This window comes from Microtus pennsylvanicus, chromosome 12 (assembly GCF_037038515.1).
Source record: "Microtus pennsylvanicus isolate mMicPen1 chromosome 12, mMicPen1.hap1, whole genome shotgun sequence".
NCBI classification, from domain to species: domain Eukaryota; kingdom Metazoa; phylum Chordata; class Mammalia; order Rodentia; family Cricetidae; genus Microtus; species Microtus pennsylvanicus.
The window spans coordinates 61,533,220-61,560,202 of record NC_134590.1 but is presented as its reverse complement, the minus strand read 5'-3'; the positions used below and the strand labels follow the sequence as shown (position 1 = coordinate 61,560,202).

At 53.2% G+C, this 26,983-nt stretch overlaps 1 protein-coding gene across 1 annotated transcript; it reads right to left on the bottom strand.

Annotated features, from left to right (window-relative positions):
- Positions 1–4,159: 4,159 nt before the first annotated feature.
- Positions 4,160–25,167, bottom strand: Cpz (carboxypeptidase Z). Its single transcript, XM_075943113.1, has 11 exons — positions 24,908–25,167; positions 20,884–20,916; positions 18,766–19,140; positions 16,408–16,620; positions 14,079–14,275; positions 13,331–13,492; positions 12,627–12,785; positions 10,043–10,178; positions 9,053–9,192; positions 5,712–5,811; positions 4,160–4,661 (listed from the first exon to the last, which is right to left on the bottom strand). The coding sequence occupies exons 1-11, from the start codon at positions 24,993–24,995 to the stop codon at positions 4,315–4,317; spliced, it is 1,950 nt and encodes a 649-aa protein (XP_075799228.1). The 5' UTR covers positions 24,996–25,167; the 3' UTR covers positions 4,160–4,314.
- Between the last annotated feature and the right edge of the window lie 1,816 nt (positions 25,168–26,983).

The following is a 26,983-nucleotide window of genomic DNA, read 5'->3' as shown; positions in this document are numbered from 1 at the left end:
ATGCAGACTGGACAAAGCCAGCTCTGATTCTCATTATTAAATCGGACGATATTGTATTTATGGACCTCAACTTTCTGATGACAAAAAATTATCTGTGCAACCAAATAAAGACAAACGGAGCTCAGAGCCAGCTCAGGAGGCAATTTCGGCCGCTAATCCCCTCACGGGCTGCTTATCGCGCCCTGGGATGGTGTCATCGGTAGGGCTGGGACATAAAGTGCCCTTTTGGGTTTTTCTTAAGCTAACATTAGCAAATTGTATATAAATTCAATCTCAGTTAAAAAGGCAAGACAGTCCACAGCCAAGGGCAAGGCCACCCTCTGGGGGCAATTGTTGTGCTTTGCGTCCAATCAGACGCAGGCTAAGAGGGGAAATGTGGTTCTCTCGACTAATCAATTACATTTGAGTAATTGATCGTATATTATTATTGATGAAAGCCTGTAATATTGTGAGTTAGAATGAGTTAGAAGGGAGTGGGCTCTCAAAAGATTAGATTTGTATACGAAAATGGAAGGGGAGAAAAATGACCTCCATAAAGTCTTTGGAGAGTGGTTTATGATCTCGTTCCCCGGGTGGAGTGAGGTCTTGCAGCTACTGTCCTCTGCCTGTACATCGTCTGAGGAACAGGGGACATGGACCTCTGCAGAGCACTGTGAGGTCACAGGACCAGCCCAGGATGGCAGGATAGCCCGAGGGAGAGGAGAGGCTGGCCAGGCCACCTTAGAGGAAGGCACTCCACAGAAGGTTCAAAGGAGCAAAGAGGCTTAGAGGAAGCGTTTCTCACATGGAAAAGCACCTACAGTCAATGCATCATGGGAAGAGCAAGAGACACGCACAGCCTGTACCATCCAGAGCCTCTTCTGACACCGACTGTAGTATAGACAGCCTTGACTTGCACTGGGAAACGTTCCAGCATGTCTAGAACTGTTCATGTCAAACGAGGGGAAGGAAATCTTAAAAAGTCAGTAAAATATCATAAAACCAGAGGGCTGGGGAGGGAAGAGCGCACCAGACAACAACAGCTTCCTCCAGGGCCGTGACCTCCATCCTGTCCTTAGGTATAAGTGGAGTTGGACCCGCTCTCAGCGGGTCGGAGAGAAGACTGCAATTAGTAGAGGTGTCTGTAAGTGACCTTCTAGGTGCTTCCAGAATCAATAGTCCCGAGTTCTCTCCAGCCTCCAAGTCAGCACCAAGGGTAGCCAGATGGGTGGTGAATAATGATGGGCAGCACCCGTTACCATGGCAGTGCCCACCATCCCAAGCCCTCTTGTTATTGATGTGGCTCAGTCCCCACCCATCCCCAGGGAACACTAAAGACCCTTCCTCCATACCAGCAAAGGGGTTTTCCACTCCATAAGCAAACTAACTGAGTGTGGCCACAAGGGCTCCATGTCCTGCCCTCCTTCCCATCTCTGGTGCTCTGCAGGATCCAGGGACCTCCCTCCCCAAGCCTCTGCAGAGCAGACCCCTCCCTAAAGCACTCTCACGATCTCCCTTCCCCTTGGAATGCACTTGACTTCAGATCATCTGTGACTGAGGGTGACCTTGAAGTTCTGGCCCTCTGGCGCGCTGGAGTGTCACCCCAAGTGCTGACGTAACAGGCGTGACCCCACACGAGGCTTCCTTGTCATAGTCACAAATCCCTTCGTGTCCATCATGTGTGAGGCTTCCCTGTTGGGATCCAGCTGTTTCTCAGGCCACAAAACCTGCAGAAGCCCCTTCCCTTCTCATAGGTACTGGCAGGTGGCCTGCGCTAAGACCTTGTCTGTGAGTTCCTAGCTAACAGATCCCCAGACACCAGGATCTGTCACCTACGAAATGAGTTTACATCAAAGAAGGTATTGGTGGCCAACACCCTCTTCCCTACCCCCTTTCTCTACCTCCTGCCTGGGCATCAGCAAGCCTGGCTGCAGGCGTGTGCTGTGAAATTATTCTCAGAATGGACCTGATGAACAGACCCCACTTCTGTGATACAGACCCTGATTCCCTCTGTTCAGATCCTCTCCATGTTTCTATCTCTGGTCCTAGGACCCACACTCTCCTCAAAGCCCCCACCACACTGTTACCTGTCTCTGTCTCGCTACAGCATTAATAACTTCTAATAACTGCTTGCTCCTCAGTGACCCATCTCAGCATCCTTGAACAACGAGTGGGGACCTTCAGGACTTTCAGGCTAGCCCCTGAGTTCAGTCTTTCTTCCTTGGAGCCCTCTCCCACAAGGTCTGACTTGCTCTGAATCTCTTCCTCTTGTTTGTTTGAAGTCCCAGGTTTTATCAGACCACCTCAGGCATTCTGTAGCTCACCAAGAAGCTTGTTGCTTCTTCTCCCGATGTTCAATCTGGACACACCCATGTGTCACTCTTTGGTGTCCCTTTGGAAACTTTGTGTCCTTTGAATCTGCAGCCTATATACTCCAGTGGCCCTAGGTACTTCCTTATAACCTGCCTGGCAACAAGGCCCAGAGTGGGCAGAGGCTCAGAAGCTAGGAGCAGATACACTTGTGATACTCATAGGACAGGGTACCAGAAGATGACAAGAAGTCACTAAGGATGGCCAGGGTTCCATCAGCAGAACAAGGGGCTATGGAAGGGCATGGTAGAGCAATATGAATATTCATAAAGAAAGGAGGTTGGTCCGGCTGTCACAGCCTCATCACCTCCAACTGGGCCGCTGCCCAGGCTCTCTGACCACCTTCAGGCCTCTCCTCGGGACCCAACACTTGGAGTCAGGCATGACTGCTGTTGTTGGTCACCTCAGCTCCACACTCCAGCTGCAGTGTGAACAGAACAAGAGAGCTACATGGCTTCTTTTAAACATACCCTGCCAGGACCAGGCTGCCACCAGCACATACAAGACCCTGGCAGTCTGGACCTGCTTCTTCTACTGCACCCACATGATCTTCCTTTGGGGTTCCCATTACAGCGCATGCAGTGACTTCAGCATGGTGTCTTGTATATAGTGAGGCCAAATAAATGCTGACCTGTTAACCATCAGACACCTGGAGAGATGCAGGGCACAAAAACTCCAAACTGAACAAGACTCCCGATCATCCTTGGAGGCTCGGCAGCTGTGGTGCTGGTGGGATGGTTTAATGGCCCTAGGAGCCACCACATATCAGAAGCCAATGAAGAAAGCATATAGACTGTGGCCTTGAGAACTTGAAAGCAAAAAACAAATAAAAACGAAACAAAACAAAAACCAGGAAGTGGTGGTGTGTGCCTTTAATCCCAGCACTTGGGAGGTTGAGGCAGGCAGATCTCTGTAAGTTAGAGGTCAGCTTGGTCTATAGAGTGAGATCCAAGACAGCCAGGACTACACAGAGAAACCCTGTCTCAAAAAAAACAAAAACAAAAAACAAAAGAAAAGGAAGAAAACTTGTGTCAGGGCCTAGGCTGCCAAGAGGCCAGGGAACATATTAGTGTGTTGTCATGACCCCATGACACAGGGGAAAACAGATACCTACAAACCAAGCAGAGAGAGAGCAGCTCTTCCAGAACTAGGCTATGATAAACTTCTATTGTGTAAAAACTCCAGTTTGGGGCTGGAGAGATGGCTCAGAGGGTAAGAGCACTGGCTGCTCTTCCAGAGGTCCCAAGTTCAATTCCCAGCAACCACATGGTGGCTCACAACCATCTGTAATGAGACCTGGTGCCTTCCTTGCCAGCAGTACATTGTATGCTTAATAAATAAATAAATCTTAAAAAAAAAAAAACAACTCCAGTTTGACTTTGCTATGCAGTGTGAGCTGGGTAGCACTTCTTCGCTAGTGCTCTCCTGGAAAGCAACAGAACTGTCCATCTAGTGACCCCTGGGACTGGAAAACCTTACAGTATGAGAGAGAGATGGTAAGAGAGAGAGCACCCGTAGGGAGCATGCGGCTATGGAAGGTCCCTGAAGGAAGGGCCAAGGAAGACTGGGCCCCAGAATCAGAACCCCCACGGAGCCTGTGAACCCCAAAGGTAGATTACAATCAAGCTGCGGGGATTCCAGTGCCAACCAACTCTTCATCTTTGCGGCCTTGAGCCTGTCTTGGAGTCACCTCTGTGTAACCCCACTTTCATTCAGGTGACTCCTGGCCTCTCGACCTGCAGCAGCAGGATCCAGAGCTCAGCCCACAAAGCCTCAGGGACAGGGAAAGCACCACCTCAGTAGCAAAGACCCCATTCCTCCCCTCTCCGCACGAGTCTTTCATCACAGTGGGTAAACATGCTTTAATAAGCTGCAGAGGCCGTGTGTGATGTCTGTGACTGGGGGACTCCAGAACCAGAAGCCCAGGCCGCGGAGGTGGACATCCGGGTAGGGCCTGAGGAGGTGCTAGTACTTGAGCAGCCAGCGTGGCTTGGTCGGGCTCAGTGACGTGAAGTAAGACCACCACCATGGCTTGCTCCCACTAGCTGGCTGCCTACGTGCCCTGGGGGGCTCGAAGTCCAGCTGTGTGGCCTCTCCCTGGGGCTCTTGGGACCAGGGTAAAGTTCTTGAAGGTCCAGGAAGGACGCTCTTAGGTCCTGTCCTCAGAGGCTGGAGGATGAAATCCACGCGGCCGGCCCTCTTCATGCGCAAGGGAATGGTGACTCTCTTCATAACCTTGGAGTAGCCGGGAGCCTGAGCAATGACGATATGGGAACCAGGAGGAAGGAGTCTCCAATAGTCGCCATCAGGGGCTTGAAAAAGAACAGACACAATCCTCAGAGGGCTTCAGCCCCAGGCTTGGGCAGAGTATGATAGATGGGGATAAGAGGACCTTAGCCCTTGGGTGGGACGGGCATTTGCCTCCACCTGGGAATGTCCTCTTCTTTCAGGTCCCTATTCATCCCTCAAAGCCCTACTTAGGTGCTACCTTGTCCTGGCAGGCTTTACCTTGTCCCCATAACCAATCAGCAAGTCTACTTCCGTGTACAATGATGCCACCATATCCCATGTTACAGGTCTTTTTAATGATTGTTGAGATTACCTTATTTTACGTGGGCGAGCCTTTTGCCTGCACGTATGTATTTGCGCCACAGGCAGGCATAGTGTCCACAGAGGTCAGAAGAGGACATGAAATCCTCTGGAACTGGAGATGGCAGGTGGCTATGGACCACCATGTGTGCTGGGAACTGAGCCTGGGTCCTCTGCGAGAGCACTGGATATTCTTCCTGAGCTACCAGCTGGGAAAGGCCTGAGGACAGCCAGAGCCCAGGTGAGTCAAAACCAACTTTGCAGAGTGTTGTGGGTTCCATATGGAGCATCCCCCATTGCTCATGTGTTTGAAGAAACTGGTGCCAGATTAGTGGTAGCATTTTGGAAGGTTATGGAACCTTCAGGAGGTAGAGCCCATTGCCGTGACTTCTCTACCAGGCTGGGCTAGGAGACGAAATGAACCCTCCCTTCCTTAGGCTGCTTCCTGCCAGGCATTTTGTCACAGCAACAAGCTAAATAACTAAGTACCCTACACACAGTGACCAGTGTGACCTTAGGGGCCATAAGAGGATCCTGGAGGGAGGTGGCTCCAGGCTGTCACCTCTGAGAAGGAGGTGTTTTTCTGGGAACACAGCAGCCACAGCAGAACTGCCTCTTCTCAGGTAAACCCAGCAGGAGACACAGCACAGGGCAGGCAGGGTCTCTCCCTGCTGCCACTCTCCTGAACCAAGCCCACTGGGAACAGACATAGCACCTGTGAAATGGGACGCCTGCACCGGCCTCACCCAGAGATCGATGCTGTCTGCACTCACCTGTGGTGACATCATGGCGGATACCTTTCACTAGAATCCGTGCGTTTTTGACAGGCTTTCCGTATTTGTCCGTCACCACACCCTTGATGCCCCTGTGCACCTGGAGGTACCAGAGAGAAGGTACAGAGGTGACACCTGCCTACAACTGTTTCTTTCACTGATGCCCCACCAGGTTCCTCTGGGTTGAGGTTCTGCAGGTGTAATTAAGTCATTCTCTAAGCCTTATTTCCTTTTGGGGGGTTGTTTTGTTTTTTTCAAGACGGGTTTCTCTGTAGCTTTGGAATCTGTGTTGGAACGTGTTCTATAGACCAGCTGGCCTTGAACTCACAGAGACCTACCTGACTCTGCCTCCCGAGTGCTGGGATTAAAGGCATGCCCCACCACTGCCAGGCCCATTCTGGGTTTTTTGGCTGACATTGCAGCTCTGTCCCAGAGTCCTGCTCACTTTCCTTCTTGATCTCAGACACTGAAGATGACCTTCGCTGTCTACTCCTAGGTGCTTCTGAGCTCCAATACCTTCCTAGCTTCATCAGTCTTTCCTGGTTCCCTCTGAGTAGAGGTTCTAGAAGGAAGCCTGGCAGAGACACAGCCAGGGGCCTCAGACCCCAACCCACTATGGATTCTTGCATGTATCGGTCTATGCACCAGACACCCTGCCCATATCTTCAGAGTAAAACCTAAGACCCATAGAGGACAGCCACAGGCCTAGATCCACTCAGGCCTACTGTGAATTAGCCCCATGGCTTCCCAGACACACTCTGTGTCTTCTGCACACAATGACTCCTACCTCAGGGCCTCCTGACCCCAGTAAATCATTAGATTCTTCACACTCAGCTTCCTCAGCTACAGAATGGGTCTAAGCAGAGCCAAAGCTGCCAGCAACACCTAGGGCTCACAGTGCCTCTGAGACCAGCAAAGACAGGAGCTTAATAATCCCTGGAGTTAATCTGCTCAGAGCCAGAAGTCCTTGGCAGCTGCCACCCCTCACTCTTGACCCTCAGTGGCATAAGGGGAGACGTAACCATCAAATCCCTTCCTTCCTACATGTTACCAAGAATCCGGTGTTTAACGTGCCCTGGGAAAGGAGGGCACGTAGAATGCGGGGTGAGGTCAGGATAAGAACTCAGTTCTGATAGGAACAAGTTACCCGAACGGGTGACCTGGATGTTCCTGAGCATGGCTTGCTGTTCTGTGGATCTGAACCCAGAAACACTATCCTGTGGGACAGGAGGAGGGGTTTCAAATGCCAAGCTCCCCCCGTGGGAGGTGTTGGGAAAAAGGATGGCGCAGACGGCACCACGCCACCCAGCGGCTCCGCTGGCCTGGCTAACGCTGTCCCTTGACAAATGCCAAGCTTCCCCTGGGGGAGGTGTTGGGAAAACTGATGGCGCAGATGGCACCACGCCACCCAGCTCCTCCTCAACTGCAGAGCAGCAGGTGCTGAATCCCACATGTGACACGGGCTCTGCTGACCTGGCTAAGGCTGTCCCTTGAGTCAGTGGTCACTGCTCACCTCCAGCTCCCACACAAGCATGTCTAGATCTCTGCCCTTCACCTTCACCCTCTTAGAATGTCAGCCCCAGTCAGCCCCTCTCCCCACCTCCAGACACTGCCATTCTTCAGCCCCCAGGGTGTCCTTCCTGCTAATCCCTTTTCCTCAGCTCCTCTCTCCCTGCTGGGCCTGAGAGTTGGGCCTTATTCCTCTGCCCCTCAAGGAAACAGAGCCTATCCATGGAAGCTCCTCCCCCTCCCTAGAGTTTGCTAGTCTCCAATCTGTACTTCAGCTCGGGTCCTCTCCTGCCACCCAGGGCCTGGAGCTGTGTGGCAGAAAGAACTGGTCCTGTCTCTCCGACCCCCACCCCTGTTCTGCTCAGGATCACTGTGAAAGTGACCTCAATTGGCCATGACAGACCTGATCCTTATCAGGACCCATGACTGCTTTCCTGGGGGTCATCCGTCTCAGAGGCCAAGTGCTGCCCGACTGGCCACCACTCCGCTTGCCATTAAATCTTCATACGCTAATACTTCATGTACAATATCCATGGAGTGATCCCAGCCCCACCAAAGGCTCCTACTAACTCATTTTCCCCAGACAGCCACAGAATGGCCTGAGCACAAACCTCTGCCCCAAGTCCTGCCTATAGATGAGACATGCCTGACAGACAGACATGCGTCACAAACAGACATGCCTCACAGACAGACATGCCAGCTACCACAGAACAGGCACCCGGCCACACAGCCACATTCTGTTCTATCTGGGGTTGTGTTTGCCCCATTTCTGCTGCTCTATCAAGGCTCAGCCTGCTCTTACCTACAGAATGGTTCCTGGTCTCTCTAGGAAGGACAGGGCTCCAGGACAGAGCCTTGGGGACACAAGTCTAGACCTAAACTCCAGGCAGCTGCCAGGCCACAGTGCACGGTCATTCCTTTTTCTCTATCTCCCCTGTGTCATAGTCATGTTCCCCTGCAGCCACAGTGGCCCTTCTTTCAAGACCCATCACCTAAGAGTAGGGCTGCCTAGGGTAGGGCTGCCTAGGGATGGGACCAATGTAGGGGTGGGACCAACCATGAAGCACTGTGCGCTTGCCACAGCCACCTTGCCCCTGACCTCGCTCGATTTTCTCAGGAGGTGCTATCTCCCTATAACCTGCCAAGCCTCGTCAAAATTTTGCAGCCCTCATGTGAATTGTGCTGGGTGAATCACTGGGCTCAGGAACCCATTTCCCTGGCTCAGCAGACTCTAGCTGAAGGATCCAATGGGGCTTCCTGAGGGTGTCTCTCCAGCCATGCCTGTCACTGCCTGCCCACCTGTGCCCACATGGCCTCAATGCAAATAGGCAATTAGTCTCTGGCGGTCTACCCTCCACCCTCAGGCCTGATGTGTGAACAGGCTGTATCTCAAAGTCACCATCTCTGAGACTCTACCTTCCCTCCTGCAACCACACCTCAGACACAGGAAAGGACCCCGGAGATCTCAGTCACCTCACTGAGTCCCCTACTGTACCCCCTCTGCTCAGAGCGCACCCTCTTCCTGCCTAGTTTCTCTCCTCACCGGCTGCTTCTTGGTAACCTCCAGGGCTTGGAGGCTGGGCAGCCACCCTGCCGCAGGCTGCTAGCCCCTGCTCTCCCTTTGGCAGATGCCAAAGGGCTCTACCTGGCATCCCCCCCCCCCGTGTGTCCGAGGAGAAGTGGTTGGGAAGCCCCCTGTCCTAATTGGATGATCAGAGAAGTCATGAACAGACACTTCCATAGAGCCCCAGACAGAGCCCGGGGACGAGGGAGTCTAAGGGTGGAGCTGGACCCCATCCCACCATGGGCAGCTCCCAGTGAGCAGGGCTCACCATCTCCAGGAAGTTCAACAGGGGCTCCTTGTTGTGTTGCCACAGGCCGTAAAGCGCCTCCTCTGGCGGGAACTTCACACAGCCCAGCTCCACTGTGATCTCAAAGCAGTTGGTGTGTAGGTAATTGAAGTCAGACATACCTGTGGGAGGAGCAGCTGGGTGTCAAGAGCAGAGACCATGGCCCTGCCAGCTGCAGGAAGGGAGCCGGCTGGCCTCTCCAGTTCGGCCCTCATAGGACATCTGAAAGCCTCAACAGTAAGACTCAGTACCTGAGGAACCAATGTACCTGAAGCTTTGCAGGGAGAGAAGTTGCGACACCCCAAAAGATGCCATAGCTTTGGAACACAGAAGGGCAGCTTTCCGCCACCTGAGCAGGACTGGTCAGAGGGGGCGAGGTGAGCCCCAACCTTGCTAACTAAGGCCTCGAGTCAGTCTCTTGCCCTCATCTGCAGAACGGTCCAGGTGGGAAGTGTAGTGGGTACAGAGCGAATAGGGTGAAGGGTGACTGTTCCCGTGCATGTGGGCCCTTCAATGGGTGCTCCAGGATGCGCACAGCATTTGTGCCTTCCCCCAGGACACAGCAGCCAGTGAGGACCCAGGGACTCCATGGATGCTGTGCTCAGAAAAACCCAGAGCCCTTAGAGTACAAGTGCCCCGTGATCTTATGTAGAAGATAATCTCATCCATTAGGACCTATTACACAGAACCAAAACTCCTCCATTGTCCCTGAAATGTCAGCTTCTCTGGGGACTCGCCACTGCATCTATGGTCACCTCTATGACCCTTAACAAGCAGCAAGGGCTTGGTCATGAGCGGAATCACCACATGGGTGATTATAAAATAAACTTCATGGTGGCTGCCAGTCACGGGACCAGATCATCCCGGTCCCGCCTCTACTGAACGATGGTGACCAAAACTCAAGCCAGACACTGCCTGAGTGCCAGGGCCCTGCTCAGGGAGGCCCCACCCACCCGCCTGTGCAGGCCGCACCTCCAGTGAAACTGTACCAGTCTGCCCCGTTGATGATGCTCCCCTGCTTCAGGAAGTTGCCCCCACACCTGTTCTCCGACCTGTCCATCATCATGGGGTGGACATCAGCATAGGCTCTGGCTAGCAGCTTGAACATCTGGAGGTGGAGATGGAGAAGGAAGGCAATGGCTCTGTAGCCCTTCACCATCTACCTAAACATGGGTGTGGCTCCTGGGTTAGCCCCAGGACCTGGACTGTCTGACCCCATCCTGTGGCCACCATCCTGTGTTCCTCTCCTCCACTGCCATGTGGGTGGAGGCCCGGGAACAGGCTGTAGCCATCATCCCCCAAATCCTGGGCACATGAGCCTCAGGACGGGCTGAGAGCAAGGATGTGGTGCAGGGGAGTGGTGTCTGCAGGCCCTGTGAGCAGGTGGGGCACAGACCTGAGGACTGCACATGAAATAAGGCAGCTAGAGCCGGGTGTGGTGGCGCACGCCTTTAATCCCAGCAATCACGAGGCAGAGGCAGGCAGATCTCTGAGTCTGAGGCCAGCCTGATCTACATAGCAATTCGGGGCAGCCAGGGCTACACAGAGAAACTGTGTCTCAAAAAAAAAAAAAACAGAAAGAAAGAAAGAAGGCAACCACATTCTAGGCAGGGCAGCTACAGAGACCCAGGAATGCAGGTCATTGGGCACCAGCCCTCTCAGCAGCTGCCTAAGCAAGTGCCATGGTGAGCTGCAGCTGTGCCAACTAGGGCTGTGGCAAGTAGGTCTGAGGGCATGATCATGGCTCCCAGGGCTAGCTCTCCCTGGCAGGACAGACATTGGCAAAGGTGTACCTAAGGGACGCCCAGTGAACTCCTTTCCTCACACTCCCCCACCTCTCCTGAGACTGTGGTTTCCACAGAGCCTGCTGCCGGCTGCAGGCTGCATAGTTATTGATTGAGGATTGATGGCTGGGGAGTAGGCTCATTTCTTCTGACTCTAGTGGGACCCATTGAGGTGAACCTCCCTCCGATGGACATCCCCAGACGCTGAGGCTGGGAGGCTGGCCTGACAGGGAGGGGCTCCTGCTACTCAGGAGCACACTTGGGGATACACTTGCTCTACAAAGGCACAAGATCTGAGACTCCACACTGAATGAGTGTGCAAATGGAATATGTGAGTGAGTATAGATGAGGAACGAATGAATGAATGAGCGGATGGTTAGAAGCAGGGCCAAGGATCCAGAGGGTACAGGTGTGGCTGGCACAGCCCTTGCAGCCTGCAAGTACGTGTGCACTGAGCCTGGTCTGGTTGTGCAGAGGCCCCTGACAGCCTATACCTGAAGCATCTGTCCATACCTGGACATCTCCACCTCACCCTTGCCCCGTGCTCCACTAGGAGAAGGCCCAACCTCAAGGAAGCCCTCTCTAAGTCTAGGCCAGGTTGAGGTTCCTCCCCTGACACACGTGTAAACACAAGCACATACACATGCTCCAAGGGCATGCAAACACAAACATGAAAGCACCCGTGTTCACACAAGTCATACACTGTGCCCTGGCCTTTGGGACCCTTCATAGAGGCTGGGCTCTCCTGTCCTTGTTTGTTTTTGTTGTTGTTGTTTTGGGTTTTGGGTTTTTTTTGTTGTTGTTTTTTTGTTGTTGTTGTTCTGTTTGTTTTGTTTGTTTTCCTCCATGGGCAGAGGACCCTCAGAGTAGGAGGGAGCAGTCCCCTCCGCCATTGTGGCCCAGGAACAGGGAAAGGACTAGGTAAGACCACTTTAATAAGTGTTTAACAGGGAGTAAAGGCAGTCATTCCCCCTGGCCAGGTGGCTCAGAGATCGGGGAGCTTGGTGCCTGGCCCTCATCTGTCCTGGATTGTACCTACCTCCAGGTCCCTTCCTCTACGTTTGCACTGAAAACTGCCCTGGAGGATAGGCCAGGCTCCCTGCACCCAGCTGATTTTCCAGGAGGCCGGACTAGACACCAAGCTTAGACCTGCACAGGCTCCCCTGGGGCAGGAGCCTGCAGCCTCCAGTGATACAGGAGGGGATGGAGAGCTGGCCCCAGGCCTGGGGGACACCAGTAACAGCTGAACCCCCCACCCATGCTGCTTTCTCATCCTCATAAGGCAGAGATCAGTTACCTGTCTCCTTGCAAACTCAGAGCTGGGTAGCACAGCAAGGCAGCTTTAAGGTTGAGAGTGCCTGGAAGGGTCCCAGTGTCACGTAATCTCACCCACGGTGAGGAAAACAAACCTGAGAAATCAGGGTCTTTACCTAAGGACCCCTGTAAGCAGCAGGAGGCCTAGAGCCCTATGCCTAATCTCTGCCCTCAGTTTAGAGCCCACTGGGCACCATACATGTGGTAGCACTGCCCCCTACTGGTGTGGTCTGGAATAACATGAGACACATCAACACAGGGAGAAGCCACAGCTTCTCCCTGAGGTTGGTGACATTGAGAAAGAGCTTTTCTCTGCTTGACTGGGCACTTCCTGGAGCGGGACAGCAAGCAAAGAGGCTGCTGGGGGTTCAACAACACCTATGTCTCCATGAGTTAGAACAGAGTGACTGTGCTTGCCGAGAACGCCTGCTCAGGCTCGTCACCATTTCATCTCTCACCTTCTCATCGGGCGTGGGAGAAAACATCTTTTCCTCGTGGGGGTGCTTGGAGAAGTCGAAGGGATAGGACACCACCAAGTCACCCCCATGCAGGCTGGCTGAGAGGACGAAGGGAATGGTCTGTATCCACTTCATGATGGCCTTGGTCTCGGGGGCCACCTGCGGGGAAGAAGCGCTGCTTTCGGGATCTGCCCGCTCCACTGACCACCCAACGTCCATGTCTTTCCCACCCACACCAGACCCAACAGAACTCCTGGCCAGCTGCTACATTTCTCTCCGGTCACCATGGAGTTCCTGCTGGTCATTCAGGCTGGAACTCACTTCGCCCCTCCTGGTCAGGTCAACTTCCCAGGCATCTGAGGAGCATCCCCCACCCGACCCCAGCTCCTGACTGCTCTGTTCCTACATTAGACCCCACTGGCTTCAGAAGTTGTTCTTACATTAAGCAGATTATTCTAGCTACAGAGGAGAGAGCTCCTGTCAAGCTTGGCTCATACTTAAGGGGAAACTCAGGGACTCTGGGAAAGTGTCTGGGTCATGAGTGCTTCAGCAGGATGCAGGCCCGTGTCAGCCCTGCTGGAGACCAGAGGATTCCAATACATCGTTCCCTGGTCCAGCGAGGCATAAGTCTAACTCGCAAGCCCTTGAGAGGGACCCCTGGAGTCCCTAGCTCAGAGAGTGGGCTCTAGCCACACAGCTCCTACCTTACCCCACCAGTAGTACTGTGAGATGGGGATGTGGTCTGTGCGCACACCACGAGCGGAGGCCAGTCGGTAGTACTCCGAGGTCAGGTCAGGGAAGTTGCGGTTTAGATCCAGGTTCTGTGCGTTCTGCCTCCCACTGGTCCAACCGTTGTAGCCAGCACCCTGAACACACGGGCCCAGCCAAGGATCAACAACTCTCCCCCCACACACACACATCTTCCAGCCCAGCTGGGATGAGGGTCAAGCAGGACTGTGGCTTCTGTGGCTTCATTGATGAGCCCTTCCTCCCACCTCCTACCCCTCCACACAGCCTTTCCCCCACCCCTCAGCATCATTGCTCCCACTGTTCTCCCACGCCTGGGTACCCGCCCTGCCCCACCATAGCAGCCTATGCCACTGGCCTTTTGCCTCCCTTGGCTCTCATCCATGTCCTTCTGTCCCTCCTTGTAAACGGCCCTAACCCCCACCAGCACACTTTCCTGTTGCGACGCTTTCCCTGATTTTTCGTGATTGGCAAGAACTCTATCACTGAGCTACATCCTCAGCGCTGTCCTAGAACAACACACCAAGCTCTGCTCTGTCGGTACCCATCCTGCCCACCCATCAAGCAGAATGCTGCAGTACTGCTGCTTGCTCAGTCCTGGTCACCCGGAGGTGGCTGCAGACAGACCCTCATCAACAACAAATAAAGTCAGAGGTTAAGAGTGTCAGAGGAAGCGGCCCATCTCCAGGCAGCAGGAGCTCCCACCTCTGCAGCTGCCACCTCGTAGCCATCAGGGTTCATGGATGGCAGCAGGTGGATGCGGGTGGTGTTCAACAGGCGCTGGATGCGGGGGTTGCCCAGCAGGTACTCAGAGCACAGATACTGGGCCAGATAGATGAGCATCTCCCGTCCCGCCACCTCGTTGCCATGGATGTTGCCAATGAGCTTCACCTCGGGCTCCACTGCAGGGAGAAACTGTGATGTGGGGTGTTGTCTCACAGGCTTGGTAGGACTGATTCCTACCAAGAGTCTCCGAGAATAATGAGTTATCTAGGCACTTACTTCTTGAGCTCATTTCTTATGTTTAGCCACAATGATTAGCCATAAGTAAAGGATGCTACAATCATAAATGGTGCCATTGATTTGTGTAACTTCTATTGATATCCTTTGTCCATATTTGTGCAACAAGTCAAACACTTCAGGGCTTACTAGGTAAAATAGCTGGCCCTGGGAGGGGAGGATGAATAGATGCATGGATGAGCAGATGAGTGGCTGGACAGATGGATGAGAGGATAGATGGACGTATGGATGGATGAGTAGATTGAGGATGGATGGATGGATGGATGGATGGGTTGGTGGTTAAATAGACAGATGGAAGAACAAATGAATAAACAGATAAATTAATGGATGATTGGGTAGATGGATCAGTAGATGGTTTGATGGATGGATGAAAAAATGAATGAGTAAACGGATGGATGAATAGATGAATTAATAAAATAATGAATGATGGATAGAGGAAAGGGTAAGTGAAGGTGCATGAGTGGGTGGGTGGATGGATAGATGAATGGATGAATGGATGGATGGATGGGTGGATGGGTGAAAGGGTCATGGAAACAGTAGACTAGACCTGGCAGCCTTCCTCAGTGTGGCTGTAGGAAAGTCACCCCTACTAGTTGAATCTAACATTGCTCATGTGGAAAACAGAATCTCCCATCCCACCTGTTTGGCTCAGCATCATTCAGCTATAGGTGTGGAAGTCCATGCCCTTCACCAGGTATAAACGACAAGGAACTTTCCATGTCTGTAGGGGTGGGGGTTAGGTTTGCTCTTGGAGACCAGATGTGACTTAGTGACTTCTGGCCCCTGTGGGAGATAAGGCCTTTGAGCTTACGATGTCCACACTGCCCAGTCCAACAAGATGAAAGCTGGGTAGAGGTGGACAACTCAGCAGAATCCTAAGCCCACAGATTCTGGAACTTGAGGCAAGGATGGCTACAGGACAGCGGGGGTGGGCGATGAAGCCAAGGGAGGACCTGGGCTTAAAGATGCTCTCCGTACTGTCTATAGGCACTAGTAGAGTCACCGCGGCCTAGTCACACCGGAGATGGAGGCCCAAGCCAAATCTTTATTAGAACATTCTAGAGCCCCAGATACAGTCAGCTTGGTGTATCTTCTCCAACTCAGAGCCACCAAAGTTTGATTTCCTAATTTATACCACAGCAAGGAAGCTGCAAAGGGCCTGAGCCATCCAGCATTTTCCGCAACTCAGAACAGACCTCCATACCTAGTATTGCTGGACCATGGTTTGGAAATGGAAAACCCGTGTGTCCACCCCATTAGCAATGTTTCACACGTGGACAGAACAGAGGGAAAATAACCAGGACCCAGACCTGCGCAGACCCGGGACTCACAAGGTTGCGGGGCAGCAGTGGTGGTGACAGCGGCACACTCTCCATCAAGGGAAGCTCTGGCGGCCATTGCCCACTAAACCTGACTCCTGACCCAGCGTCCTCTCCAGGACCTGCTCCAGTCCCTCAGTTTTCACCCTCTCGGAACACTTTGTACTCTCCCTGTGTATGTCTACTGTGTGGGTGGCTTATTTTCTTGCTATTACTCAGTCTCCTCAGATCAGCATCTCTGCTGGGATGAGACCAATTCATCTTCTTGTCCATGCTCCCAAACTCACAAATGACATGAGTTTTCTGAAGAAATCCTTTACACACACACACACACACACACACACACACACGGTCTTTCTATGTAGTTCTGGCTGTCTTAGAGCTCACTATGTAGACCAGGCTGACCTCCAACTCACAGAGATCCTCCCGCCTCTGCTTCCCAAGTGCTGGGATTAAAGGTGTGCATGACCACACCCAGCTTGAAGAAATCCTTTTTGATACTGTCATTGCGGACTGTGGTCATGCAGCACAAATCACAGCCCCCAAAGCGTCACCAGGTCCAGGTGATCATGGGTGGGTAAGCAGATGGAGACACCAAATGGCCACTCCCGGCTTGTGTACCCCAAGGCTAAGTGGGTCGGCAGCATTCTGTTCCCAGGGACAGAATCACACCCGGGCCTCACATGGTCACTCACTCAGCTCGTGCTGGCCTGGGCGGCTTGAGAACTCGATGACCAGCAGGTCCTTGCCTTCAAAGCTGCGCCCAATGCTGTAGGTCTTGGCCACCTGGGAACAGCGGGCCGCCGTCCTCTTCAGGACCCGGGCCATCTGAGCATAGGAGTGGTGGGCAAAGCGAATGAAGGTAGGTGGCAGGCCTGAGGGCGGGGCCTCCTCGGCATCCAGCTCTCCTGAGGAAAGACGTGGGATTGGGACTGGGGTGTGTACTACATATTTGCTCACGGCTCTGATGGCTCACCGGCCTCTCCCAGCAGCCTCCTTCCCAACCCCATTACACTGCCATTCAGTCGGGGTGTGGAGGTGACACATAGGCCTCCTGGATGGCACCACCACAAGGTAGCCCGTGACGGTGCCCAGGAGATGCATACGGAACATATCTCCACTCCCAGTGTGTAATGACAGCGATGTGTGCGTGTCTGCTGGGAGCTTTCCAGTGTAAAACGTAGTTCCCAAGAGAAGGTGCATTTAGGACTCTTCGGCCTACAGAAATCACTGAGAGGCTGCCGTCTGCCTCTAACCCTGACACCGCTCTGCACCCCACTGTACTGGAGCCATGGGCTGTACTGTGTTAATACTTGCATGGTCCAGGCAGCATGACCCACAGTGGCTTCCCACAGCCTGCAGTCTGCTGACATTGTTTCCAAACACTTCTTCAACGGGGAGAACCCACAAGGAAGAAGATGGGACTGGGACAGTGGTAGGTCACAGTGTGACAAACCCCCCCCCCCCCCCCGCGCGCCGCATTTGCCCCCTCATTTCCCTGTCTTTCTCCGTAGCAGAATCCCAGCAGCTAGCGGCTCTGGGGCCCTCCTTAGTCCTGTTGAGTGCAGGCCACCCAGGGCCACGAAGAGTTAATGTCATTCCCGTTGTGTCCCATTTGTGGTTTTCTTTCTGCTCGAAATGATTACTGAGAAGAAAGAACAGACGAAACTAGCAATTTGGTGGTAGACAAGCCCAGAATAATGCCTCTCCAGCAGGCAGTGCCTGGGCTCTCTTGAGGCAACAGGCTCAGTCAGAATGGGTTGGCTTCCTTTCTGCTCCCCAACCTCGCTTGCCACCTCCATGCCTGAGCCCACTGTGGGCACAGTCCTGCCTGACGGCATAGCGCTTTCTACCACCTTCTGTACCTGCACGTGAACCAGCCAGTCTTCCCAAGAGGAATACCAGGCTCCAAGACCAAGCTCAGCATGGCGCACCTCCTACCAGCCACTCACACATCTTTTGCAAAGCCTCTCTGTCTCAGTACACAGTAGGCACTCAGCAGATGAGGGTGGACAAACCAGCCCATCTACCAGTGGCTGGCCAGAGTGACTCCATTGGAAGTCCTTTTGCTGTCTTCTTCCCTGGCCCTGTCTCCCAAAGGCAGCAGAAGACTAAGGGCTTGCGAAACAAGGCCACAGGATGCCCGGGCCCACACAGTCCAGCTGCTGCCCTTCACCAGCCAACACACAACACAGGCCACGTGGGGCTGTTGAGCTCAGACAGGAAAATAATATTAAATCACAGCTAGTGGCTTCTGCCTTGGACAGTATGGAGGAGGTACTTGTGTCCATCCCACAGAAAGCTCCATGGGCCAGGGTTGCATGGTGGGTGCTGTTCCCTGGTGGGTGTTCTTTCTAACCACGGTGTACAAAGTGGCAGAGCTGTGCTCACTGAAGCGCTGTGCCAAGCAGCCCTCTGGGACCTCCACACACATCCTGAAATGAGCTACTCACTACCACTCAGCAAGGCCCATTCCTCTGCTACAGGCCGATTCTGAAAAAAGCCAAGTCCTTCTCTCCGCCATCACACGTCCTGCCATCCCAAAGAGTCCGCTTGAAGAGGCACTTGGACTCACAGAGCCTGTTATCTTTCAGGCCCAGCCTTGGCCAGCAGGTCTGATAAGGAGTTCCCTTCCCAACCCATGTCAGAGGCATGACCAACGCAATGCAGTTTTCTGGAGGAAGTTGTAGCTAGGCACTCTGTCTACCAAGCCTATGCCCCCTCATCTGTCTGCTGGGCAGAGGCCTCTTTGCGGGGAGGCTCCTTCATAGGCCTGACTGGGACACTTTCCTTTTTGATAAGTGAGTCCATTGATGCAGGAGCCTTTGGGAAATGGTTCCTTAGCAACGGGATAACCATTCCTATGACCCGACTGGTACCCTTCTACAGAGAGCAGAGACAGCACCAGAATGTGGTTCTTCTCTGTCTGTGCCATCCCGGACTCAATTGATCTGTTTGCCACATGGTCCTAGTGGACCCCTGACATCTGCCTGCCCACACAGTAACCCCCAGAGCTAATGTACATCCTGGAGCACCCCAAAGCCTTGCCTTACCCCGGAGCTGTTCCAGAGGATCATAGCAACCTTCCTCTTCTGGTGCAAAGTATCGGGCACAGTCTAGAAAGTAGGGCCAGGCCATGTCGATGGCATCAAAAGCCGGTTGGCAGGTCTCCCGCAGGCCCTCACAGACATGCCGGCAGGGCCTTCGGGTGTGGCCTCCCTCACATCGGGGGACCAGCACAGAGCACCCCAGCAGCCTCAGGTCAGGGTTGCACTGGCCCTCCAGGAGAAAGTGCAACACACCCAGCAGCATGTACTCAGGGCTGGACTCCACCGTCTCCCACGACCGGTGCTGCAGGGGCGTGGGAAACGATGTCTGGTTGTAGGCGGCATCGATGCAGGTCCTGAGATGCAAGTCTACGCAGGTGGCTGGAGAAGGAGAGTCTTAGGTCATCTGATGACCTATGCCCAAGTAGATACCACCTAAGGCCAGGGCATGCCATGGTGGAGCACTTGGTCTTTGGGGAGAGGCAAGGACAGGTCTACCGTGGAGGAAGCAGGGTCTATGGGAGCACACAGGGAGGCCTCTGAACTGACTGCACCCAGCCACCTACCAGCAAATGGGACAGAGTGGCAAGGGCCTAGCAGAATGGGAGCAGGCTGCCTCCCCTGCCCAGGGATGCTTGATGAGGCCAGTAGATTGGTAGAAGCAGAAACAAGTCTCGAAACAGCCCCAAAGGAGAGATGTCCATGAGAACACAGCACACATGGAATGTCCTGTCCTCTAGGGACAAGGTTAGGCCCTCTCAGAAATGCACGTGGCAGGCCTGGTTCTGCTCCTCCTCTTACAAGGAAATTGTAAGTGCAGGCCAAAGAATGCTAGCTCCTCTGATATTGGACACTTTGCGCTGGGCCAGAATTGATGGCTCCAACTGTCCTTCCTCCTGCAGCCCCCTTTTGCCAGGCAGGGCCTTCTGACTTTCTCCAGAAGCCCCGGAAGCTGCTGGGCATAAAGTTGTACCCTCATGTCCAGCCTCTCCCTCTGCCACCTGTCACCTGCTCCTCCACTCCCATAAGAGACATCATGTGGTGCAAACCCTAGATCTCGCCTCTTTCCCATGTCATGGTGTGCAAAGGACACGGTTTTCACGCTCAGCTGCCTTCTTTTCAAAGCATTTTAGGTATGTTCATTTTTGCCTTATTTTCTGGCCTCAGGATATTTGAATTCATTTATTTATAGGCAGTTCACACCACAGCTGGAGCGTGGAAGTCATAGGACAACTTAAAGAAGTCAGTTCCTTCCTTCTATCCCAGGGAGGACCCCGGGGATTTAACGCAGGTGATCAGTCTTGGCAACAAGCACCTCTGCCCACTGAGTCATATCGCCAGCCCAGTTTCTTGGTATTTTTGAGACAGTCCTTGCTCCATAGCTCAGGCTGACCTAGGACTTCTATGTAGCCCAAGTTGGCTCCAAATTTATGGTAATTCCCCTGCCTTCGCCTCCTAAATGCTAAGGTGACAGGCATGAGCCCCCAAGCTCAGCTATGGCACTGGTTGTTCTATGGGGGAAATGCTCCCTGGTTTTGCCTATCTTCTCCACACAGAATACACCGGATGCACATAGCTGGCATCAGAGAGGTTTGCCTCTTCCAGAGAAACAGCTGTGTTCTCAAGCCTGTCCTGGGCGTTTTAAATGCATAGCCTTGAAGTCACTAACTGAGATGCTTTCTCCCTCCTTGTCTCAGTAAGGATGAAACCAGGACCTGGGGGTTTTAGGAAAGGACAGGTCCCAGTTCACAAGCCCACCTGGGCCTGCACAGCCGGAAGTCAAGGGTGGTATCTCTGTGCTGGGGTGTGGATCAGAACAGCCTGTGTTTAACATGCAGGAAGCCCTGGGTTCCACCCTGAATAACAGCCCCACCCCCAAAGAAAAGAAAATGAATCTTATAGCAGGAAACAAACGCAAAGCTGGCCTTGGAGGGACTCCTAGCATACCCCAGGGAAGAGCTGGGCAGGAAGGGCAGGCTATCCTTTCGTTTGGTCTAATTTAGTTGGATCTGCTGGGCTTGCTATGCTACCCACATCGGACGTCAGCATCTCTGATTCGACATCATGGAGGTCGGGGGACTATAGAGTTCCTACAAAACAAAGCATGGGTGGGGTGGTACCTACCACTGTGTGTGGAGTCCAGCCTCTGACAGTTACCTGGGAAGAGAGACAACCCTGAGTTAGCAGCAGACACAGGCACACATCTCTCCCTCACAGCCCTTGCCAAATACTCACTGGGCACCAACCCTGTTCCATCCTGTGCCGCCTTCATTCCACTGGTCTGCACTGTTGACGTCTGAACTTAAAGCAGCACGGGCACCTGACTCTCGGGTCAGGAACCTGAGTCTGACAAACCGTACAACTTGTCTAAGAAAGTGGGTGCATTGTCATTGCTCTGGCCCAGCCTGGAACCAACCTAGAGGTCCCTGTGGCCACATCCTCATAGCCAGCCATGCACCAGCTTCCACAGTGTCCTGAGCCATCAGCCTCAGACTGTGCCCATGGCCCTCCACCACCAAAGAGTCATCCAAACAGACACCCCAGTCCCGAGGACACTGGAAATGCGGGAGTCTCAGAGCTGTGTGAGTTGGGGACTCCTTTTGGGGAAAAACCCCACAAAACTATTTTTGCAATTGTGGGGCCTCAAGGGCCTTCTAAAAACTCCCTAATAAAATCCAGAAAGGGCCAAAAAAAAAAAAAAACACTCTTGAACACCAGCAGTTAGGTCCATCCATGGTCCTGTTGGACACCGCGTGCACATGAAAGTGCCAAGGAGGAAACTGTACCGGGTTTAAATTGGACTGGCCCTGAGACAGGGCCAGAAAGGACTTTGATGGCTTGTGCTGGGAAAAGGCCAGGAACGTGGTAGAATGACCATGGTCAAAAGAGGAGTCTCAGGAGCAAGTGTGCGTGCATGGGCGAGGGACTCTGTCAGCATAGCAACTATGACTGTGGTGTGTTTCATTTGTATTCTAATAAAGCTTGCCTGAAGATCAGACAGTAAAACAGCATCACTGGTCAGTCTACAGACCAGGCAGTGGTAACACACACCTTTAACCCCGGTTGCCACACTAGTTGCCATAGAAACTGGGCGGCGCATGTTTTTAATCCCAGTGGTGCACACCTTTAATCCCAGACCTAGAGAGGATTATAAAATGGGAGGAGACAGCTCTCAGACTCAGTTTCATTCTGAGATTCCTGGAGGCAGGATCGCCTTTTTGGACTGAGGCAGAGGTAAGAGCCAGTCGCTGGCTGTTTTGCTTTTCTGACCTTCAGGCTGAACCCCAATTTCTCTGAGTTTTTATTAATCGTACTTCAAACGACTGTATTTTGTCCTGTTCAGGTGGAACATGGCAGCCAGGAGCTTGGCAGGGGCACAGCACCCTTAGGTCCCTCATAAGATCTAGAGTCATGTAGCAGGTGACCACGGGAGTGAGTTGCCTGTGCCTGCCACCCACAGAGAAAGCAGCCAGGGGCTCAGTCCCACTGTGGTGACTAGAACCCTCTTGCTCAGTGTCAGGATGCCTCAATTCTTTTTTTAATATTTATTTATTTATTTGTTATGTATACAATATTCTGTCTGTGTGTATGTCTGCAGGCCAGAAGAGGGCACCAGGTCTCATTACAGATGGCCGTGAGCCACCATGTGGTTGCTGGGAATTGAACTCAGGACCTTTGGAAGAGCAGGCAATGCTCTTAACCACTGAGCCATCTCTCCAGCCCAACGATGCCTCAATTCTGGTCCTGTTCCCAGGCTGTCATGAGACAGGCAGCATTTGAGACACCATTCCTCTGCCTGGTACTCACAGGGTTGCCTGGATTTTACCATCTTTGAGTTTGGGGTTTGAGGCAGGGACTCATGTCGCCCAGGTAGCCTTGGACTCTCTTCATGTTGCTGTGGATGATCTTGAACTCTTAACCCCTCTGCTCTCCTCACACATGCTGGGATGACAGGAGAGCACATCATGCCCGATTTCCTCCTCTTAAACGACGGGGACGGACTTACAGACTCCTAGGGTGTGGATCTGGGTGTGTACCCAAGCCACAAGAAGCCCCTGGCACCCCAGGACATACTCCCCTCCTCGCACTAAACATGCTGTCGAGAACCTTGAACATGAGCCAGTGCAGTAGAGAACAGAGAAGGGTCCAGCCCCTGGCCTGCCTGCCTCTGGGCTCACCCGCGCACACAGTGAGAGCCTGGACAATCTCCCGTTACTGTTGTGCAGGTGGACCTAGGATGTATAAAAAACAAGCTAAGCAAGCCATGGGGAGCAAGCCAGTAAGCAGCACTCCTCTGTGGTCTCTGCAGCCGCCCCTGCCTCCAGATCCCAGTCTGCCTTGAGTTCCTGTCCTGACTTTCCTCAGAAGGTGTGAGCCAAACAAATCCCAAGTCATGATGTTTATCACAACAATAGGAAGAAAACCAGAACATACTTTATTCATCTTTTATGTCAATGAAGAGATATTGAAGTAGTTTTCCATATTATTGGATTAAATTTGTATTATTTAAAATCAGTCTCACCCATTTCTTTCCCTCTTTGAAGTCCGCATGGCTGACCTACATCAACCACAAGGTGGCAGCATTTCACCAAGGCAGGGATGGAAGCTGCCCTCAGACCCACCTTCTCTCTTCAACTGACCCCTCTAACAGAGAAGTCAGAATTCCCTGGGGTAGATCAGGGCAGCTTCCCCAAGTCACGCAGCCCAGTAAAGGTGTCACAGTAAGATCCCAAACTTAGGCTCAGCGAAGAACTAGAGCCCTCTGCCAAGGTAAATACCAGGCAGAGAAGTGTATGCCAGGTTTGCTCCTAGCCCCTGGGACAAGGGGATGGGATGGAGGTAGAGAATGAAGTTGTGACCATCCTTAGATATGAACCCTGGACTGAAACCATCAGGCTGATCCAGAAGCAACCACGATCTGAAAGCCTACTAAACTTCCATGTGTGCCCCTAGGGAATGAGACTGGACCCAAAGAAGTTACTCCCTCCCCACTAAAATACTCCTGATGTGTTGTGGTGTTGCTCAGTCAAGCTAGGGACACAGCTCACCTGAGTGAGGAATCAGGTGTCTGCAAAGCAACCTAGGTCTGGGGTCTGGGGGGTAGTGCTCCTGGCATGGGGCAGACCAGGAAAGGCTTCCTGTAGCACAGGTTCCAAACAAGCTTTTGACTCTGCATTTTCTGAGACATCAGGAGTTCAGAGAAGAATCCTCCTTTGCAAGTTTTAGCAGTGCTAGACAGCCACAGACTGCACACAGATCCACACAGACTTGCCCACGCACACACTTGACCAATTGGCCTGCACCGTCCATTCTGCAGGATGGACCGAGGGCCAGAGGAGGCCAGGGGTAGGGAGAAAACCCCAGGCTGAGAGCAAAGAAAAGGAACATTGTGTTCCCAACATCCACCTGGCCAGAGCAGGCGGGCTCTCGGGTGACTGCAAATTCTAGCTCTTAAAATCCTACATCTGATACCATGGGCTCTGAAGGTGGCGGGGAGGTCCAGCTAGACTCAGGTGGTTGCTATTGATAAAGACCCCAAGAATGTGAACTAGATGCACCCCCACCCAAGTAAGAGGTAAACTGGATCCCACCTTCTGGAGAGGCAGTGGTACCAGAATGGAGTTCAGGACTCCAAACTCATCCTCGGGACCCTCAGTTAAGATGCCTGATCCCTCCCTTATCCCTGTCCTATCCCTGCAGAAGCACTCCACCCTTCTCTGGGCCACTTCCAAAGGCAAGTTAGACACGTTGCAGTCAGGAGTTTGGAAGGAAGGGTCAGGAGTTTGCTATAGCCAGCACCTCCCCATTCCTGGAAGGACAAGGGACTCAGACCGCCTTGTCCTCCAGTCCTGGCACCTGCTCACTCCGACCCATTTACAGATCCCGCCAGTCCAGGTGCCTGCTCTGCACTGGCGGGTGCTGTGTCCCAGTCTGGGCTCTGCTGTCGTCCTGGGGTCTCTGGTTCAGCTGCCGAGAAAGCCCAGTGGCCCAGCAAAGTTCTCTCTACCGCCTAAGGGTCACAAGGTAGCAGCACCCTTAGGACATTCTATCTAGGTAGTAGCTCCACAACCCACAGGGAGAGAAAAGATCCCAGGTGGGTTGAGGGAGGTTGTCTAAAATCTACCCAGAGAAGCAATTGCGACCTTACCGGAGGGATGGGGTCCAGGCGAGCAGCTGGGGTGTGCGGCAGCGGCCAGTGTAGCCAGGGCAGCCAGGAGCAGCGGCGGTGTAGGCATGGTGGGCGCGCAGATGCGCTGGAGGGTGCAGTGATGTGGCACTCAGGGCGCGCGGGTGGCGCTGCTGGGCCAAGTGACTGGGGGTGGGGGGCGAGGAGCCGGCGCAGGAGTCGGGTTACAACCGGCAGTGCCAGACACTGGAGAAGGGATGCTGGGGAGGAGGAGGAAAGACAGATAAAAGCCAACTTGCCCCTAACCCCTCCAGGAGCCCCGCCTCCTCCAGAAAGGAACTTGCCCTGCTGTGGGAGGCTCTGGGGAGCCGATCATCAAATCCCTGCTGATTAGGCCTAAGAACCTTGGTCTGTGGGTAGACGGAGCTTGCACCAGAAGCGGAGATGGGTCCTGGCCCAGAGCTGACCCCACCTGGAAGTGAGCCAGGCCTTGATCAGAGACAGCAAAATGAGGTCGGTTATGCCTCGCGTGCCAATCCCCTGTGTAGATTCTCTCCCAAGGAAGCTGCTTGTGGAGCAAAGGTACTATGGCCCCCCCTGCCTGGGCGCTGGCACGGCTCCGATCCTGTGTGGGACTGTGGTCCAGACAGGTTCCCTGGACTTTGATTCCATCACTTGCAGGGCCCATCAAGGACCTAGCTCACTGGACCTTCCTGAAGGACTGTATAAACTGAAGGCAATGTCATGAAGTGGGGAGGTGGCCCACTGGTGACCAAACTTCAGGTTATATCTGGGATAATGGTAGCATTTTTATACACACCTGGTCCCTTATTCCTTGCCTTCTCCACTCACAGCTTCCTGGGTGGACTCCCAGGGCTACCAGCACCCAAGTGAAAAATAAAAAAAATAATAAGATGACCTGTGTTCCATATGCTCAGTCTTTCTGGGCCTCACCATTTGGCTCAGGTCAGACGCTGTTACTGTTGTATCTATACGCATATCTGCCCGCTAGCCACTGGTCACTGCCCCACTACCTCACTGTCCAGTTGTGTGCACATGTCACAAGCTTGGGGACAGCCCCTTGAGACACCAAGGTAGCACTTAGTTCTGTTCCTAGCTGAAATATTTGGATGAATATTAGGATGAATTTTAGGAGTCAGATGCCTTCATGGGCATCCTCTATGCCTGGGACAGCTGGAGGCTGTGGTCCAAGCCACTTAGACTTGGGTGAGAGGTTAGAGTCCCTCTATGGAGCAGACCCACCCTCAGGGAGCGTGAACCATCTCCACAGCTGTTCTGGTCAGAGCCGTCCAAGGCAGCATTTGGGTCCACCTGGGCTCAGCCTTGCCCAACAAGGACACTTGGGTCTGCCCACCAGCCTTCTGAAACCCCACCTCTGGCCTTCTCTTTGAAGACTCCTGACTTGGCCTCTCGTCTCTGAGTCTGACTGGCAGTATGCAGGCTAAATACCATGGGAACTATGGGTCTCCTGTGATCCTCTTCTGCCAGCAGGTTTGATTCTCATTCATACAAAGCTGTGCAGCCCTCAGTGGGGGCTTCTTCTTCATCCGTAATCATACATAGGAACCCACACAGCCTAGAGTCCACAGCCCTTCAGACTTGATGAAACAATCTCCACTGAGCTACCAGCACTCTTCCAACCCCAGCTGTCCTGGGAACAGGATCTCCTCTATAACCCAGCCTTGGCTCATCAGCAGAGACAGCCCAATCCTCCACTAGGTGATTCTTCATGGGGAACTCACAGACAGGGTTATACTTTCCCAATGGGGAAGAGACTGCATCCTCGCCATCTGCCAGAGCCCTGCACCCGACTGGGCAGCCACAACAGAGGCCTCAAAGCTGCACTGCCAGGATTGAGCTGAGTAGGCAGGAGGGCAGTTAGAGCTTGGCTACACAAATCTCAAAGCCTGGAGCAGGGAGAGCGATCCACAGGGTCCCAAGAGAACACTGCAGCTGGTATTCCAGTGTGGCCACATTCCCCAGCCTTGCTTGGCCATCATGGGCACTCAGCACCGACAATGGCACCAGCGGTCTTCTCTGACTTGCAGTGATGGCCATAGCAGCTAGTAGGAGCAT